General features: G+C 44.6%; 1 protein-coding gene across 2 annotated transcripts in view; it reads left to right on the forward strand.

The window, feature by feature from the left end:
* Positions 1-13,901, forward strand: part of LOC123369790 (coiled-coil domain-containing protein 169-like) — a 45,805-nt gene extending 31,904 nt beyond the window's left edge. The window contains exons 7-8 of one of the 2 annotated variants that reach the window (XM_045015762.1): positions 7,648-7,724; positions 10,879-13,901. In XM_045015762.1, the coding sequence (XP_044871697.1) occupies positions 7,648-7,724; positions 10,879-10,978 (177 nt within the window). In that variant the 3' untranslated portion in view covers positions 10,979-13,901. Of the gene's footprint in view, positions 1-7,647; positions 7,725-10,875 lie in introns of both variants that reach the window. The other variant, XM_045015754.1, reaches the window with a different exon arrangement.
* Positions 13,902-20,884: the final 6,983 nt, after the last annotated feature.

The raw sequence follows: 20,884 nt of genomic DNA on the forward strand, positions 1-20,884 counted from the left end.
CTGGCACAGGTGTAAAGAACTATGCTCAGGTCTTATATACTCAGATTCCTGTATTGTAGCATGTTGTGCAGTTCTTAAGATGGTTCTCAGTCTGACTTCAACTTTGTTTTTAAAATGTAATAATACATGTTCAGCCAAAGCATTGTTTTGGCTAAATATAAGAACAGCCATCCTGGGTCAGACCAAAGGTCCATGTAGCCCAGTAACCTGTCTTCTGACAGTGGCCCATGCCAGGTGCCCCAGAGGGAATGAACAGAGCAGGTAATCATCAAGTGATCCATCCCTTCGCCCGTTCCCAGCTTCTGGCTAACAGAGGCTAGGGAAACAATCCTGACAAGGGTGACAATGACAAGGGTCACCATGTATGGCAGGGGTTGGCAACCTATGGCACATGTGCCAATTTTTAATGGCATGCTGTGCCCACCGCTGGCCCCGCTCAGCCCGCTGCTGAACCCCGGCAGTGGGCTGAGCGGGGCCAACAGCCTGGACCCTGGCAGGCAGCAGCATGCCATTAAAAATCCTGCTCGGCCCAGCCCACTCTTCTCCGCCCCCTACCTACTGCTCTCTCTGACAGGGGCAAAGGGCAGAAGCAAGCCTGGTCCTGCCAGCTGCTGCTGTAAGGCAGCTCCGCCTGCAGCCAAGCTTCCCCCTCCCCCGCCTCTTCCCCAGCGTGCTGCGTCATGCCCCCGCCTCCTCTCACTCCCTGCCACCGATGGCCCTTGTGAGGGAGGGGAGAAGAGGAGCCCCAGCACCCTCGCTGCTCAGACCGAGAAGGAGGCAGAGAAGAGGCAGGAGCGGGGTCTTGGGGAAGAGGGTGGAATCGGGGCATATCCCTCCAGCCTCCTGCTGTGAGCTGCTCAGGGCAGGGGGCTGGGAGCACCCCCCCGATCCCAGCCCACCCCCCCTCCCCAGCCTTCCGCCCTGACCCCTGCACCTGCCTCAGACCCCAGCCTCCTGCACCACCACCCCACAAAACCCAGCCCTGACTCTGGCACCTCCCACACAGACCCAGCCCCCCCACAGCCCATGCCCTGACTCCTGCACCCCCCTCACATGCCCCCAGCCCTCTGCCCTGACTCCTGCACCCTCCACACATACTCAGCCCCCCACATCCCATGCCCTGACTCTTGCACCCTTCTCACACACACCCTGCCCTGACTCCTGCACTCCCCACACATACCTATCCCCCCAAACCCCATGCCCTGACTCTTGCACCCCCTCACATGCCCCTCAGTCCTTTTCCCTGACTCCTATACCCTCCACACATACCTAGCCCCCCCCACACACACCCCATGCCCTGACTCTTGCGCCCCGCACATTCCCACCTGTACCCCTTGCACCAAATGGAAGCTGCCCAGGTAAGCGCTCCACACCCAAACCTCCTGCCCCAACCCTGAGCCTCCACCCTCATTCTAGCTCCTGGCCAGACCCTGCACCCCAACCCCCAGCCTGCTTCTTCACCTCCAGCCCTGTGCTCAGTGCAGAGAAAGAGGAAGAGAATGGGCAGAACCAGGGAGAAGGTAGGTACCCACTCTATGTGAGCAGGACCGGGATCCCAGACTGGCAGCAGGCTGAGTGGGGCTGGCAGCCAGGACTCTGGCTGGCAGGAGCCAGTGGACGGAACCCCAGACCAGCAGCGGCTGAGCTGCTCAGCCCACTGCCGGTCTGGAGTCCCAGCCCCCGGCTCCCCTCAGCCTGCTGCCAGTCTGGGGTTCTGACTGCCAGACCCTTGCCAGCTGGGGTCCCAGACGCCGGCCCCACTCAGCCCGCAGCCAGCCTGGGGTTCTGGCTGCCGGCCCCTTGCCAGCCGGGGTTGCTGCTGGCCTAGGTGAACTGAACCCCAGGCCGGCAGCAGGCTGAGCACGCAGGCAGCGAAATATCAACATTTAAATTTAATTTTAAATGAAGCTTCTTAAACATTTTGAAAACCTTGTTTACTTTACAGACAGTTTAGTTATGTAATATATAGACTTATAGAGAGAGAGAGACCTTCTAAAAAAATGTTAAAATGTATTACCAGCATGCGAAACCTTAAATTAGAGTGAATAAATGAAGACTCGGCGCACCGCTTCTGAAAGGCTGCCGACCCCTGATGTATGGTATAAGAAATCACCATTACCAGGTGACCCGTCTTGAAACCACATGAAAGTTTCCCTAAATGTTCTGAATACAGGTTCTTCCAACCTTTATTAAAGACAAACGCTGCTGAGCCACTCGTTGATAATGTCATATTATCTGGTCATAGTCCACACTAGGGGACCACTTGTGCCATCTAATTCTAATTCGGACCATTGGATTGGTTTGTCTAGGGTTCACCATGAACACAGCCACCGAACACTTACACACCACTGTCTTTATCTACACTAGGGATCACCTCAGCAGTGCAAAGCAAAATAACTTCCCAAATGCACAGAGTCTGTGACAGCTGGATGTGCTGATCTGTTGATTTACATAAAAGCATATTAGATCACTGTTAAGGTTTTGCATTAGTATGCAAGTTTGAAGTTGGAGTACATATTACTTCCATCTCCATTAGATACCCAAAAGCAAGAGCCTTATTACTCCTGGGGGAATTCTGCGTGCCTGCAGAAAATGCCCCCCTCCTGCAGAATTCCTGTGCTTCCCTGCAGAAAACGTCAGGGAGGCCATACGGGTGGGGGGCATGGGGAAGACCATGGGCACAAGTTTTGGGGGGGGGGGTTCCCCTGCAAACAGAGGCAAGGCATAGGAGGGTGCACAGGTTTACATGCCACTTTCCCCCTCCCCCCATTTCTGCAAGCGAATGCATAGCTGCCAAGCTGAAGGAGGCTGAGTCTCAGCTCCACTGACTCTGCAGCTGAATCATAGATTATTAGGGTTGGAAGGGACCTCAGGAGATCATCTAGTCCAAACCCCTGCTCAAAGCAGGACCAATCCCCAACTAAATCCCCAAATGGCCCCCTCAAGGATTGACACCCCCCCCACACGCAAGCCCCCTACACCCAGACTTTTTTTTTAAAACCCAGTTCCCTAAATGGTCCCCTCAAGGATTGAACTCACAACCCTCGGTTGAGCAGGCCAATGTAAGGTTTGGGTGAATAGGGAGACAGTTAAATATAGTATTTAATTTGATGATGTTATCTAATCTTCAGTTTTTTGTTTTCTACTGATTTTATGCCTTGGTAGATGTATGCAGTGTAGTAGCCGTGTCAGTCCCAGGATATTAGAGAGACAAGGTGGTGAGGTAATATCTTTTATTGGACCAACTTCTATTGGTGATAAAGATACTCCCTCATCCACCTTGTCTCTTGGTAGATGTAACAAGTTGTAAAATTTGTCATGGGAAGGTTATGACAGCAAGGTAGTGAAAAGTTGAGACATTTGATACCTGAAAAGCAATAGAAGATGTTTTGGGGTATTGGCACCTTATGGGGGATAGCTGAAGCACTGAACACCAAGGAAAAAGTGAAACACTGCATTTCTTCACCACTCCCTCATGCCAAGGACAGTGCTGACTTGACATTTTGAGGGGACAGGAGAAGCTTGAACTACTAGGTCAAGATTTTAAAACCTGGATGTCTAAATTTAGGCTTCTCAAGCCATATTTAAACACCTCAATGAAAATGTCCTGATTGTGATTTTCGGAAGTACTGAGCACCCAGAAATACAATTAAAGTTAATGGGAACTGCAGATGCTCAGCACCTCTATAGTGAGGCCACTTTTACTTTGTTGACTAATTATACATTTAAGAGCTTAACTTTGGGCAACAGGTATGGCTTACTCACCCTAGATCTGACTCCAACAACCCTTGATAGAAACCAGAATTCACGCTATTAGAGCTAGGCAGGAATTTTTCAATTCAATCCTGTTTTTGTTGAAAAATGCTGATTAATCAAAACAGAAACTGTTTGCAAAACCAGGTCAGGTTTGACAAATTTCCCAACTCAAACAAAGTAGAAGAACAATATTTCAAAATTGTTGAAATGTTTAGTTTTAACTTTTTTTTTTTTAAATGAAAAATTCTGGTTCTGGTTTGAAATGATTTTTTGTAATTAAATGTAAGTCATTAGACTGAAAAAAAGGTTAAGAAAAAAGGTTGAAATTTAAACCAAAGGTTTTGATTGATTTGGGGGGGAGGGGTTGATATGTGAATATTTTCAAGATTTCTGCTCTTCATCTTGATTTAAGATGGGGAAAATATTTCAGATTCTTTAAAAATCTTTGTGGGACAGGAAGACAGTTTCCTACCCAGGTCTACCCATTATCCCTGCTCTCATATTCATTATTGCATCCAATATGGATGAGATCACCATGTTGTTGCAGTTGGTTTCTGCTGAAATGAACAGAGAAAATAGTGAACAGTATCGACCATAGCAATAACTTTCCTTTGAGATGAACTGGCCATTTCACACCTTTCAGAGTTACGGTTGCCATCTGTCTGCAAGCTCAGGATGACAATACAGTTCACATTTCAAAGAGGTTCACAGTAGTAAGGGCTAGGTCTTATTGTTTTATAAAATGAAAGATTAGACTTTATAGCATAGTTGGATTTATTCTGCCACAAATTATGTTGCTGTGGAATACACAGGAGCCTATAAAGAGATCTTATTTCTTAGATAGTGTAAAAGTAGTAGGTTAACATGATACTCCAGAACTCTGCACAATGAAGTGACTGTCATTGAATTGCCAGTATAGCTAACTGGGGTGAGAGGTTGTAATTAGCAATGTTTCCATGTGTTTGCACAGCAGGCAGGTGGTTCACTGTGTGTAGTCATTGCTGCCTTAGGGAATGGAGGAAAATTGCTGAAAACAAATTTGCAGTGTTAGACCAGTAAATGCTGATGAATCTGGAGCTGGTAACATGAAGACACTCTGGGAGGAAGACAGTCATAAGTTAGGAAATAGTGTTGTTATGTCTAAACATAGCTGAGTGTGGAGTGTTCTTTTGTACTTAAATAATTTAGGCCACTGTTCAGCAAGGCACTTAAACACATGCCTAACTTTAAGTACATGGTAATTCCATTGCTTCAAGTTAAGCATGTGCTTAAATACTTTGCTGAATCGAGACGCTGGAAATAGATTCTGCCACCCGTGCTGTGCTTGCTTCTTGAGTAATTCCACTGATGTCAAAATCAGTCATGGGTGGAAGAATCTGGCACATGTGTGTGTTGTTGTTTTTTCCCAATTTTATTAAACAACCCACTGTCTTAGATCTGTCTTATGGAGTTGGCAGAGGCTAAGGTGAAGGGGGAATTACCACTCATGGATGACTAAACAATATTTCCATATGTATTGAGGCAAATGTAGCAGCAGGAGAACCATTGTTCTCTGACAACAATCTATTCCATAGATATTCTCTCTTAACTATATAGCTAGAGATTATTCCATTTTGTTATTTTTCCTATCATGTTATCCTTCTCCTGTATGCTTAGTAAATCAAATGCAATAGAACCTTTTTTTTCTTATTAATAGTTATTTAAAATATCAGCATAATGAATGGATTTCCTGAGAATTTTTTTATACCTTGTTTGAGATCACCCCTGTAGCTTTTAGTGGGAGTGGAGGGGGGAAGGAAAGGCTGTTGTTCAGAAAAAGTTTCTTTTAAATACACCTCTACCTTGATATAATGCTGTCCTCGGGAGCCAAAAAAATCTTACTGTGTTATAGGTGAAACTGCGTTATATCGAACTTGATTTGATTCGCCGGAGCACACAGGCCCTCCCCCCCTCCCCGCCCCTGAACAGTGCTTTACCGTGTTATATCCAAATTCGTGTTATATTGGGTGGCGTTATATCGGGGTAGAGATGTATCTTTTTATTGTTACCTTCTGTTTTTTTCAAAGTATATTCATCTTCTAAGTGTGTTTATGTTGTCCGTTCCATAAGGTGATAATCTTTTTTTTAAGCGATACAGTTAAAATAAATGTAAAGGTTTCACAAGATTTGGTATTCATCCAAAAGGCATTACTTTTTTTTTTTTCCATCGTAAAAGACTGGTTCTCAGACCACACACTATGGAACATTGATGGTTAGTGGAACTTTCCTTGTGGCTTGCAGAATGCAATATTTTGAGAACCAAGCAGTGGGGAAATGCGATAGGTCTTTAAGGCCTGGTCTACACTAAGAAGGGGGTTCGAATTAGGGTATGCAAATTCAGCTACGTGAATAGTGTAGCTGAATTCGAAGTACCCTAATTCGAACAACTCACCCGTCCAGACGCGGCGGGGTCGAACTCCGCGGCTCCCCCGTCGACTCCGCCAACTCCTTCTGCCGAGGTGGAGTACCGGAGTCGACCGCGGCGCTTCCGGAGTTCGAACTATCGCGTCTAGATCAGACGCGATAGTTCGAACTCCAAAAAGTCGAACTCTCCGCGTCGAACCGGCAGGTAAGTGTAGACGTACCCTAAGAGAACCTTTTTCTTAAAGTGGTACACAGAATTAAAAAAAAAAAACTTCAAAAATTATTTCTCATAAGTCAATGTTTTTAGTAGAACTCCCTGAAAGCAGACAATTTAACAGTGCTTTCCATAAATGAAATCCAGGCAGCTCTTACTCTGTCTTTACTCGTATATTCTTTGAAAATGTCTTCGTTTGAATTATAGTAGGCTTTGCTAGTACAGTGTTAGTGAGAGTAGTTGTCTAATGCAGTACATACATGGAAGCACATTAGAAACCAGTGTATTTGTTATAACCAGTCACAGATGTGGTTCCTTGCTGTGCTAGGTTCTTTCCCCTCTCGTGAAGAATGCATTCACATACATTTTAAAGTATAACATTAAGATTTAAAAATAATCCAAACCATGTGCTTTGTTTAAATGGCATCAAAGAGATCCATGGCTCTGTGCTTTTAGAAAAAAGTCATCTATGGCTCCCTAGTGTGGCCAGCTGTCTTGCTTTGCCTTATGCTCCCACAAAGCCCCTCTATGGGGGCTCTGTGGGTCTGGGAAGTTGGCAGGATTGTGTCAGTTTTCAACAAGCACACCCCATCCCACCAGCCACAGAAGCACTAAGTTACTGCAAAGTAAGCCTGAAGCATTTTTCGTTGCTTCCCCCTCCATTCTATGGAAATTCCTACAAGAGGATGTTTCTGGGGTGACAGTTGGACATGAGCCTGGAGGAGCTCGGCATCAAGGGGATCTGTGAGCCAAGGGACAAGAGAGACAGTTTAAGTTCTCCCCACATTTTTGCTTTTTATTATCAAAGTTTTATAACTGCTTCTTGGATTTTATATATCCCAGTATTGTAGTAATGCTCTCTAGAGGCAGCAGGGATGATGTAAATGCTGCACTCTTCTCACTTAATTTCATAATTCCAACAGCACAACAAAATCACTAAAACATTCATTATTCTATCTTTCCCATACAGGACAATACATAGGGGAAAATTGCTTGCAGATGGAAAATACAGGATTCTTGTCCTAATTAGTAATGCATGGATTCAAGTAATATAGTTTTTGATTCAGCGGAGAACTTAAACATGTGATTGTCTTGTTGATTTCAGTGGGACATAACCTTAAGCATGTGCTGTGCTTAAGCATGGGCTTAAATTCTTTGCTGAATCAGGGTCATAGTGCTTGTCTTTTCTAAATCAACGTGAGGAGAATTTTTGCTTTCCTAACAACATATATACTTGGAGGATAACTTGCTTTATAAAAATTTGATCATTGCAGACATCAGCTACACTTAAAATTGCTGAGAGGCAGAAAACAGATGCAGTACAGATCAAGAAGGAAAACCAGATACTAAGGTAAATCTTTCATATTCCCTCCATTTTCTGATTTAATACATTTATCTAAATACTCTCCCTTGACTATCATAGCCCTCTATCCAAGATAAAGATTGCTGCAGATAATCTTACTGACAAAATATTGATGTCCATATCACTCTTGGTACTGATTTTAAATCAGTTTATTACCTAACAGACTATTACAGAATGATAGTACAGTACTCATACAATGTAAGTGGCCTTTGTGGAACCTAACAGAAGTTTTGGCATCCTTACATATAAATCTCAGTCAAAAATAGGCCTTTTTGCTAAGTCTGCTCTTACATTCTCCAGTCCATTAACAGTAATGTAATTAAATGCTCAGCCTGGTTCTTCTCAGTCAATAGAGATTGTACAGCTGTCTAGTGGATGAGAAGGTGAGTAATTGTAGATGACCTCATATTAACACCTAATTGCTTAATAAATCAAAGCCAGTTTTTAGTTACACAGGTGCAAAAGAGTTTCCCCAAAGTTTTTAAATGTGAAGAGCACCAACCTGTTTGGAAGAATTTAGAACATAAAAATGTGTGTCTGGGCTGAGCTCTGATAAACCAAGTTTCAAATTGAAGCTGATTCTTTACTGGAAATGGAAACACTAACAAATCCTTAACTATATCATTGCAATTGAGCCATGATACAAATTGAGAACAGCTGTCCCATCATTAGATTATAAAAGCTAATTGATATGAAATAGTTTTCCCACCTGTTTTCTATTTTAACCTCTCACTCAGGACATGAATAAGACACATTCTGCAATGTTAACTATATTCACCGATTCCCTCTCTTTGGTCTCATGGTGAGAGTTCAGTAGATTACTGTTATTAGAGTAAGGTTTAATGTCTGCTACTAAGGATTCTTAAGATCAGACAAGTATTGTGTGGCTCTTAAATACTTAATATGCAGCCCGTAGGCAGTTTCTGGCTCTGGCTGTGTTTTTTATATAGCTCCTGTGGAGGAGGCCAGAGAGGGCAGAGCCAGCATGTTTCTCCCTTACTCCCTCTGGAGGGACTAAGGAAGCCAGCAGCAGCCAGACATTGAATACCGGCTGAATAGTAGCACTGTTCTGTGGGTTTTAGACCAGTATTTATTTGAGAGTATTATGATAGTTGCTGTCTTTAATTCTTTTTATATTAGACAAAAATAATTTCCTATAGTTGTTCTGGAAAGATACATGTTGTGACAGATTACTGCTGCATCACCTCCTCTTCTCAAAGCTGATGGTTTTGTAACCTCAATCAGCACTTTTCAAATTACTTTATGCACATGATGGGATTTCTTCACCTTTTGCTTAGAATAGTAGAATACCAGCATTGGAAGGGACCTCAGGAGGTAATCTAATCCAACCCCCGCTCAAAGCAGGACCAGTCCCCAGACAGATTTTTGCCCCAGATCCCTAAATGCTTTGAAGATTGAACTCACAACCCTGGGTTTAGTAGGCCAATGCTCAAACCACTGAACTATCCCTGCCCCTGAAAGGAACTGACGGTTAGAGCCATGAGGGAGCTCTTAGGTTGCACTGCATTGGCTTCTGTGGCCAACTGCTTAGAACTTTGAGCCTGGTGAGTTCCCCACCTTGGTCTCACCTGGCAGCTTTTACCAAAGAGTGGTGTTATGTCACAGTGTGTATCATCAGGAAGTAGCAAGCACAGGTGAGGAACCCCTTCAATGTATGGAGAATTTAACAGAGAGCCATTGTCATCATTCCTCCATAAATACTACTCTAATGACTTTAAAGACTGGGGGCCTGAATCTGCTCTCACTCACACTGATGCAAATTAGAAGTAATTCCATTTAAATTCCAGAGTAAAACTATGCAATAAATCCAGGCCTTGAGAACAACCTCATAATTTCCTCCAGCATCTTCTCGTCTAATTTCAACTGATATTTCAAAGCTTTGTCTTCACTGGGTTTCAAATCAGGTTAATAAACAATATTAAACTTTGTTTAATCCTGGTTGCTGGTACATTCTGGCTGAATTAGAAGCCAGTTTAAATAGAGGTTCTTACCATGGTTCCTGGGTCAGGTCAGATGGGGCTTTAGACACTTGCACGACAGTAGAAAAACATGGGAACTGGAGGGTGGGGAGAGGTTGATCTGTCTGTCTACTCAGTTCTGCAACAGCTCCTCATTGATTACTGAGTCAGATTCAAGACTTTGGCTCTTATCTTCAAAGCTTTAAATGGAAGCAGGCCCCATATACTGCTCATGACAGTTAGAACAATGGAACTTGGCAACCTCAAAAGTGAAACTAGAGAGCACTGGAGATGGTGCTTTCTTGGCAGCTTGCCCAGAAACCTGCAACTCATTCCCAGAACATATGAAATGACCGCAACTTTCACCATCGAACAATATGCAGAATAGTTCTCCAATCATCAGTGCACACACACATGTGTATGCAATTGATATATATTCCCTTCCTCCTTTCTCAACTGGGTGAGAGAGAAACTGAAACCTTGTATGTTAGACTATATAAAATGCTCAGATACTGCAGGGATGAATAGAGTTTTGCATAATAGTAGAGAGATGCTGTCTACATCCTCCTGAGACTGGCTTTGTGGATTTACTTAGTCACTTTTCTCCCCTTGGAAATTCTGTTCTGTAGTCCTATAAATTAAACTTTATGATCCAAAAGTAAATAAAGAACACTTTATAAAGCTTAGGGGAGTTATTCCCATTAAGTGAATGTAAACTTATCAGCTACCAAAGTTTTATAGGTAAGGGCATGGGACTTAAGAGCAGGCTCTCTAGAGGATACTGCCTGCAGAGAGCTCTAATTACAGGTGCAGACAGTAATTTCCGTGTCTTGATCAGGAGCATATAATTGGTGAAAATGTCTCCCCAGCCTGCTGCCTTCCTGTTTATACAAATGTTTAATATTCTTTTCATGTTCCTTTAAAATTTCATCATCTAAATAATATAAAGTTATTCAGGAATGATGAGATGAGGATTGGGATTTGTACACAGAATAATTAAATGCTCTGTTAACCTCACACTCAGAAAGAAACTGTTTATTAATTAACCATAATAATCAGTTATTTTAATATAAAAAGTATGCCAATTTCCAACAGTCAAGTTTCCAGAGCATCATCTTGTAAGTGACATGTAATGATTAACCTTTCTGACTTTATTTCAGAAGAAGACATAATGTTCCTGAAAATCAAAGGATTCTGGATCCAAAAAAAGGACCAATTAAAAAGACTGCAGGAGTGAAACAACTTCCAAAATTAAAGCACTGACTTAATATTCTTAACGAGAACTTCCAATCACTTTTATTCTTGTTTCTATATATTTAACTAAATGTTTCTGAAGAAAAATGTATGTATCACATTGATTTAGGACACATTCCAATAACAATAGCTACTAATGAAGATCTGTGTGCCTCCTGGCAGCTTCAGAGGCTCCCTATTCTGAGGGAAAAGTAGCCCTCTGTAATCCTGTGGAATAGTTCATTGGGCAGTTCCTGGGTGCCCTCTTAATGCTGATGAAATCTGACTCTTCCCAGCCTGATTGCCAGATGTAAAAACTGAATCAAGGAATCATAGGAATAGAGTTGGATCACTGAGGGAATCACTTAAATGCCTTATGCTAGGCAGATTCTTCCCCACTTTGACTCCACAGCCAGTCACTGAAAAAAAATTTAAAGGGTCTGTGTTTAGAGCTCAGTGAAGGAGGAGAAGAGAGGAGTGATGTGACCTGAAGAGTAACCCTACTACCTATACCAGAAGGAAAGAGGAATACCCCATTAGGAATAGCAACTTAGCACACAAGCTACTGGGGAAGCTCCCTTGATTACTAGAGGATGGGAAAACAGATGGTTCTTTCTAGGAAGACAACCGCAATTTTCAGATTCCAAGGCTAAAAGGGACCACTGTGATCGTCTAGTTTGACCTGTATACCACAGGCCAGAGAACTTCCTCAGAATAATTCCTACAGCAAAGGATCCAATCTTGATTTAAAAATTGCTGGTGAGGGAGAATCCTCGATAACTCTTGGTAACTTGTTCCAATGGCTAATTACTCTGTTAAAAATGTGTGCCTTATTTCCTGTCTGAGATACTGCCTCCCCTTTGGCTGATTGGCTCTCAGCTTGCAAACAATCAGGTTCTGGTCAGGTTCCCAGCAGTAGGCTAGGGACAGGGCACACCTATGGCATTCGGGAGGCAGAACTGGGTGGCGTAACAGTGGAGTCTCTTCCCTGCTGGCATGACAGAGAGGCAGCCAAGCATGACTGATTCCGTGACCTGGCACATGGGATTGCAAGACCACTCAAATTTGGCCTGCCCACTCCTTTGTCATACCAACAGGGAAGGGGCTCTACTGTTATGCCACCTATCTCTGGTCAAGGGCTAAGCCGGGGGGCCTGGGCCCCCCTTTGTTGCACCCCTGGTTTCTTAACTCTCAGGGATCCCTTTAAAAAAAGCTCTGCCTGCTAGAGGCCAAGCTTGGAGTCAGTCTCATCCTCCCAGGACTATGCAGCACAGTTCCTCTACCCTTAGGGCTGTGCTATGTTCCATGAACTGCCTGGCTTTGGCAGGGAAGACAGAGGAATTCTAGGACTGGCCTGTAAATGGCCATGCTAAAAGGGATGGCTTCTGCACAGCTGGTATCCACAGCCTTCAGTAGTTTGCATGGCTTGGAATGCCACTGCTGTTTTCAGCTGGGTAGGGCCCTTACTGTGTAAACCAAAGTTTGAATGTTTTGTGAATGTCCTCAAACAAATATTGTTATGTAAAGATTCTTCAGAGTGTACCTGTTGTGAATGAAGAGTTCTATCTTAAAATCCTATGTATATTTCTTGTTTGCTGGTGTATGTATTTTAGTATATGAAATCTAAACGTACAAACTGATGTTTCCATCAAAGGCCCCGATCCTGCAAAGACTTCCAGTGTGCTTCAATGGGACTGCTCCCATGGATCATTGCAGATTTGGGGCCTAAGTAAGATTTGGGGCATCCTTTTAAATTCTGCCCTGTAAATCACCGCTGAGGGATTATTTGAAGTATTTTGAACTATATCTTCAATCTTAAGCATGCAATTGTTGTTGCAGTTTCTTTGCCAACAATATTTCAGTAATTGAACTTTGGCAGGCCCTTTTTCTTTCTTTCTTTCTTTAACTGCAGAACAGTGAAGAGAATGTTTTGGTATTTAAAAGTCAACCTTCTAGGTTAGATTTAAAAAGCACTCTTCAGAATAAATCTGATTGATGGACTCTTTTTATTTTAAGAGCTTCTGTAGCTCTTCACGGTATTCATTAAAGCTTTTTGTCTCTTTAAGAGCAGTGCTAATAGCATAGTTTCTTATCACTGGCAGCATTAAAGTGAGGCTGCAATTAAACTCATACAGAAAGAACATGATGTCATTACAGTTCTTGTTTTCTTGCATTTGAGCAATGATATACAGCATATTCATTATGGAAACACCATTTCCTCATCTAGATGGAGATTTATAAGATATTTATTCTGTTTCTATGATACAGCTGGTGTGGTTCTTTAACAATCAGACTGCTCTGTCTGACCCTTTTAGCCCCAACAACAGTTGAAAGCCTAGCACCGATGATTAGGTTAACATCATTCTGTTCCAGTTTTTCCATATGGAAAGTTTTCAGATTCTGATTGTTCTGGCATTTGTCATTAGTGAGAGGTTGGGGGGGAGGAGGGGGAGAGTAACATAATGCTCCCATTAGCATAAAAGTTAAAGAACATCTGCTAATAGTGAAGGTGATCCCATTCTTGGATACACTCAACAGAGGGGCATACTCTTTTGTCTGTATCAGGTGGCTGTCCCCATAGTCAATTGTGATCATTTTAATAGGCTTGAAGGAACTAGAACCTTGCACACTGATACAGGTGGAACAGCTGTTAGTGATGACTCAGACTTTCATAGCACAGAATTTTTTCACATGTATCACGTGACTGTTCCTCACTGAGGACATACATTTGACGTTTTAAAGGTCAATCATTTATTTAGTTTTCTGCTTGTTCTGATGATGTGGAAGACTAGCAGAGTAGAACACTGTGTCAACCAGCCAGGGGAGGCGGAGGCTAAAAACAGAAATAAAATCTAACATTTTAAATCTAACATAGCAGTTTTCAAGTATAAAAGGTTGTTATAAGGAGGAGGGAGAAAAATTGTTCTCCTTAACCTCTGAGAATAGGACAGGAAGCAATGGGCTTAAATTGCCGCAAGAACAGTTTAGGTTGGACATTAGGAAAAACTTCGTAACTGTCAGGGTGGTTAAGCACTGGAATAAATTGCCTAGGGAGGTGGTGGAATCTCCATCATTGGAGATTTTTAAGAGCAGGTTAGACAAACATCTGTCAGGAATGCTCTAGATCAGTGGTCTCCAAACTTTTTTGAACGTGCACCCCATCAGTAAAACTTTTTTGAGCACGCACCTGCAATATATGCATATTTATGTATAAATTATATCCATGTGCTATTATACTAATATATTATGTATATTATAAAACATACACAAAAAGTAGAAATTAAAAAAGGATGAGATAAAGATGAAATAAACAATATTTTTAAATTATTTTATTAAAGGTACAAAACCTTTTTGCTCTCACAAAAAATATTAATATTTGTAGTGAGAACAATGTAATTGAATATGCTTCATTATTTCTGAAAATCTTGGTTTAACACTTTGTGATACAGCAATTTGAAGGTCTGGATTAGGGTTAGGGTGCGGGAGGGGGCTCGGGGTGGGGTGCGGGGTCTGGGAGGGAGTTAGGGTGCAGGAAGGTGCTCAGGGTGGAGGTGTGGGAGGAGGCTCAGGGCTGGGACAAGCAGGAGGTGCAGGGCACTTATCTGGGGCAGCTCCTGTTTGGTGCAGGGGGCTCTGCATGGCGCAGCACCACTCCCATGGCCGCGGTTCTGGGAGCTGCCCCCCACTGTCCCCGGCAGGCAGGACCACCCGGAATGCAGGGGCTTTAGGGGCTGCAGGGCCCTGGGCTAAGGCGACCCAGGGGCCCTCGCCGGCAGCTCTAAAGCCCCTTTCGGAATGCGGCCCTGTGAGCACGGGCTGGAGGACTCAGGAGGAGCAGGGGCAGCCGCACAGCCAGCAGCTGGAGAAAAGCAGTGCTTTCCCCTTCAAAGTGCCGCTTCTCTCCAGCCGGCTTTGAAGGGGAAAGCGCCGCTTCTCTCCGGCCGCTGGCTGCGTGGCTGCCCCTGCTCCTCCATGAGCCAGAAAGGTGCTTTCGAGCTGCAGACCACGGCCCTGGGGCCCCCTTAGCCCAGGGCCCTGCAGCCCCTAAAGCCCCTGCATTCCGGGTGGCCCTGCCTGCGGGGGGACAGCTTCCCTGCTCCCTCCCTCCTCTGGCCACCCCCCCCTTTTTCCCCTCCGGCGGCGCTCCTCCTGCCGTGCCCCCCAATGGATCGTCTTGCGCACCCCCTGTGGTGCATGCACCCCACTTTGGAGACCACTGGTCTAGATAATACTTAGTTCTTCCATGAGTGCAGGGGAGTGGACTAGATGACCTCTTGAGGTCCCTTCCAATCCTATGATTCTATGATTAAGCTGCTTATTTAAGGCTTAAAACATTGGGGTTTTAGCAGATTCTTTTTTTTTTATCTATAAACTGTGGTTTGAGAAATTGATACATATAAACACACACTTTACTCTCAGCAGAGATGCGTTTTGCGTTTCCATTTCTTTTCCGAGCCCTTTCGGACCTAAGAGCAATGTGAGGGACTAGAAAAGAAAATATTGTTTCTGTGTAAAAAGAGGGGGCCTTTTATTTCTGGCTGCAAGTGTGTTGGGTTTTTTCTTTTTTACTTGAATTTAACTCTTGTACTGTTATATTTTTTTTAACAGCTTTCCTGTGCCATGGTGTTTTGTTTGTTGGCCGGGGGGAGGAGGGGCATTATTTGGGGTTTTAAATTGTCTTGGTTTATTTTGTATGATTTATTCTTCCCATACTGTCCAACTCTTCTGTGTGGCTTTCCTTTCTAATATTGTTCTCTGGATTAAAATGGTTTTGCTCACATTTGCATTAATGAGTAGTATTTGTACTTGTATTGCATCTTTCATATGAGAATTTCAAGGCATTTAAACATTAATTCTTGCAATATACCCCATACTTCTCTGTTATCCCCATTTTGCACATGGAAAACTGAAGCAGTGATTCAGGGCCCGTTTACACTAAGGATAAAACAAAAATACAGTCTGATTTACAATACTGTTGTGCACTGACCCAATTATGGTTCTGTTTTGTGGTGTAACAAGCCTAAGGAAGGTTCCATCACTATGGAATTTAAGCTTAGAGGATAGCTAAAGCTTTGGATACTCCAAAGATGCAGAAGAGGCCACTGGATTCTGAATCTGATGCTATGATGAGAGAACGAGTTGAGCTGAGGGTACAGAGAAAGTCAGGATCAGAGTCCAAGCTTTGAATGTAGTTAAAGTTTTGTCTGCACTACACAGTGGAATTGGGTCCCCAAACATGATTATTCTGGTCCACTAACAGAAGGTAACCCAGGTAATACCAAGCATCAAGTACCGAGTTAGATTTCCTGACTTCCTTAGCCCAGTATTACATAGAAGTAACTCCACTGGCTTCAGTGGAATTACTGTGATTAGCACCAGTGTACTGAGCACAGTCTCAGGCCCCCGGTCTTCCTCTCTTTAGCTTTATAAAGCTGTCATTGTCACTTCAGATTTCTGGACGGGATAGGCAAAGGGGGTTTTTGGTAACACCTGCCCCAGTTTTTTAATTTGGGGGTTTTCTTAAAGCTGCAGCTCTTGGAATCAGAACCATAGGGTTAGAAGGGACTGCAAGGATCATCTAGTCTAACCCTGTGCCAAGATTCAGGATTTGTTGTGCCTAAATGATTCAAGACAGATGGCTATCCAGCCTCCTTTTGAAAACCTGTAGTGATGGAGATTCCATGACTTCCCTAGGCAGTCTGTTCCTTTGTCCTGCTGTTTTTACAGTTTGGAAGTTTTTCCTGAGATTTAATCTAAATCTGCTCTGCTGTAGGTTAAACCTGTTGCCTCTTGCCCTGCCCTCTGTGGCAAGAGAGAAGACTTTTTTTTCTCTACAAAAGTCTTTTTTTTTCTCCTACTGATAATAGCTCATCTTAATTAATTAGCCTCTTAAAGTTGGTATGGCAACTACCACCTTTTCATGTTCTCTGTATGTATGTATGGGATCTGGGAAGAGAGAGTGAGGCTGACTATGCGCACCTCTCCCTCACTTTAATCCAATCCACGCGCAAGTCTTGACATCTAACTTCCGTAAATTTCAAAGTCCTGTGGCGATGGGCGAGCGACGAAGCAGCAGGTGTGGATACACTGGGAGCTGTAGCCGTGGACCTGCACACAGGCGGCTCAGGTCTAATGGTCGTCTTCTTGCTGATCGAAGCAACAGCTGGATTCGGCGTCTACCTGAGTGACTGAGCAGCCCTTTTTAGGACCGCACTGCTCACCTCCGTAGCAAGAGGAAGGGGCTAGAAAAGGTGCCCTAAACATTGTTTGCTTCACAGAACCCTGGCCAGCTTACCGCGGCTGGAGGGGATCCCATCTTATGCGGTCGAACAACAAAACTTCAAATAACAAACCGCAAGGTGACACCACTCATTATTGGTACATGGAACGTACGCACGCTTCAAGATAACCCCTCAGCAGATCGACCAGAAAGAAGAACAGCCCTGGTCGCTAGAGAGCTCGCAAGATTTAACATCGATATTGCAGCCTTGTGTGAAACTCGTCTAGCCAACGAAGGTCAGCTCACAGAAATAGGGGGTGGTTACACATTCTTCTGGTGTGGACGTAGCAGTGACGAACGTCGTGAATCTGGAGTTGGCTTTGCGGTTAAGAATCAGCTTGTCCGCAAATTTGCCAGTCTTCCCAAGGGTGTGAACGACCGACTCATGACACTGCATCTTCCACTACCGAGAGGAAAGCAAGCTATACTAATCAGCGCTTACGCACCCACAATGACGAATCCGGATGAAGTAAAGGACAAGTTTTATGAAGATCTTGATGCCCTACTCTCATCCGTGAAGCGTACCGACAGGCTGATTCTACTTGGCGATTTTAACGCGAGAGTAGGATCTGATCACTCTGCCTGGGATGGCGTCATTGGAAAAAATGGATTCGGCAAATGTAACAGCAATGGCCTACTACTCCTGAAGACATGTGTGGCTCATGATCTGATCATTACCAATACTATCTTCCGCCTGCCCACTCGCAAAAAGACGTCCTGGATGCATCCACGCTCCAAGCACTGGCATCTCATTGATTATGTCATCGTGCGGAGGAAAGATAGACAGGATGTAAGGGTGACTAAGGCCATGCCGAGTGCTGACTGTTGGACTGATCATAGACTCATCATCTCTAAATTAAGCCTTTACATCAAGCCAAAGAGACGTCCGCAGGGAAACAGAGCTGTGGTGAAAAAGATTAACGTCAGTAAACTGAGGAACCCCAATACAGCAGCTTTACTAGCAGAAGATCTTGACAACCAACTCTTAGAGCTGCAATTAGAGGAAAATGCTGAGAAGGACTGGGAACGCTTCCGGAATATTGTGCACTCTTCTGCACTAAAGGTTCTTGGACCCTCACACAGGAAACAGCAGGACTGGTTTGATGAAAACGATGAAGAGATCAAGGCCTTACTTGCTGAAAAGCACCGCCTTTACCGTGCTCATCAGAACGACCCGTCGTCATCAGCTAAGAAAAATGCCTTTAACAACACTCGCAGGACCGTACAGAACAAGCTTCGCAAGATGCAGGACTCCTGGTTGAGTGCCAAGGCAGGTGAAATCCAGATGTTTGCTGATAGAAACGATGCCAAACGGTTCTACGAAGCCCTCAGATCCTTGTACGGACCTCGGCCCTCAGGGAGCTCTCCTTTACTGGATTTAGATGGTGTAACTCTCATTACTGAGAAGACTCTGATTCTACAGCGTTGGGCTGAGCATTTTCAATCTGTACTGAACCGCCCATCTTCCATTAATAACGAGGCGATTGATAGAATGCCCCAGGCGGATATCAACCACAGTCTGGACGTTCCACCATCAGAGTCTGAAATCCTACAGGCCATCAGCCAGCTGTCCAGTGGCAAGGCCTCAGGATCTGATGCGATCCCAGCAGAAGTTTATAAGGATGGTGGTGCAGTGCTTGTTGACAAACTCACTCAACTGTTTCAGTCCTTCTGGAATCAAGGGTCTATTCCTCAGGAATTGAAAGATGCATCCATCGTACACCTCTACAAGAGGAAAGGAAATCGAAAAGTCTGCGACAATCATAGAGGAATATCATTGCTTTCCAGCGCAGGCAAGATCCTTGCATGAGTGTTGCTGAATCGCCTGATTGACCACCTGGAACAGGGTCTATTACCCGAGACACAGTGCGGCTTTCGTAAAGAGCGTGGCACTGTGGACATGATCTTCGCAGTCCGACAGCTCCAAGAGAAGTGTCAAGAGCAGAATCGTGAACTGTACACCATCTTTGTGGATCTCACTAAGGCTTTTGACACTGTCAGTCGTGAAGGTCTGTGGCGTATCATGTCGAAGTTTGGGTGCCCTGATAGATTCATCCTGATGGTACGTCAGTTCCACGACGGCATGACGGCTCGTGTTCTGGACGACGGAGAAGCTTCAGAGGCCTTTCCCGTCACAAATGGTGTCAAGCAAGGGTGTGTGTTGGCACCGACCCTGTTCAGCATGATGTTTTCAGCCATGCTGTCAGACGCCTTTCAGAACAGTTCCTTGGGAGTCAGCCTGAGATACAGGACTGATGGGAAACTGTTCAACCTGCGAAGACTCCAGGCTGTCACCAAGATAAAGGAGACTGTGCTACGAGACCTCCTTTTTGCTGACGATTGTGCCCTGAATGCTGGATCAGAGCAGGAAATGCAAGCCAGCATGGACAAATTCGCAGCAGCATGCGATAACTTTGGCCTTCTTATCAACATAAAGAAAACCGAAGTGATGCACCAGCCAGCTCCGAAAGCCCAACACCAAGAGCCCATCATCACAGTGAAGGGGCAAAAGCTGCAAGCAGTGGACCAATTTACATACCTTGGCAGCACCCTCTCCCGTGCAGTGACAATTGACATCGAGGTCAACTGCAGAATCGCCAAGGCAAGCTCTGCATTTGGCGGACTGCTGACCAACGTGTGGGACCGCCGTGGAATAAGCCTTGCTACAAAGCTTAAAGTCTACCGAGCAGTAGTGCTAACTACCTTGATGTATGCCAGTGAGACCTGGACTGTATACAGGAGGCACGCTAGGCAATTGAACCACTTCCACACGACTTGCCTCCGCAGACTTCTGAGGATTCGGTGGCAGGATAAGGTGCCTGACACAGAAGTCCTTTCCAGAGCAGGCCTGCCATCAGTTTACACTCTGCTTATGAAAGCCCAGACACGCTGGGCAGGCCATGTTGTGAGGATGCCAGACCACCGCATCCCCAAACAGCTCTTCTTTGGTGAGCTGTCTCAAGGAAAGCGATCGCACGGGGGACAAAAGAAGCGATACAAAGATACGCTGAAAGCCTCTCTTAAGTCCCTGGATATCGACGTCACCTCCTGGGAAACCCTGGCACAAGACCGATCGACATGGCGTACGCTGATCCACCAAGGCTGCCAGACATCTGAAGCTAGAAGGATAACACTAGCACAAGAGAAGCGAGCACTCCGTAAAGCCAGAGCTGCAAATGTTGTAACAGTGGTGCCCACGCATGTCTGCCCGACATGTGGCAGAACATTCCGTGCCCGTATTGGCCTTACCAGCCATTTGCGGACGCATTGTGGACAGCTCACAACCTGATAGATGTTAAGGTCTTCTTCGAAAACGATGGACGAACATCATCATCATATCTTCTTACTGTGTGTTCCATTCTATACATCTGATGAACTGGGCTGTAGCCCACGAAAGCTTATGCTCATATAAAATTGTTAGTCTCTAAGGTGCCACAAGTACTCCTGTTCTTTGTGCGGATACAGACTATCACGCTGCTACTCTGAGACTTTTTCTCCATCTTTCTTATGGCAGCCTTTCAAGTATTTGAAGACCATTATCATGTCCCCCCTTAATTGCCTCTTTTCCAAATTAAACATACCCGGTTCCTTCAGCCTTTGCTCATAGGGCTTGCATTCCAACCCTTTGATCATTTTTGTCACTCTCCTCTGGATCC

This window comes from Mauremys mutica, chromosome 1 (assembly GCF_020497125.1).
Source record: "Mauremys mutica isolate MM-2020 ecotype Southern chromosome 1, ASM2049712v1, whole genome shotgun sequence".
In the NCBI taxonomy this organism is placed as follows: Eukaryota; Metazoa; Chordata; order Testudines; family Geoemydidae; genus Mauremys; species Mauremys mutica.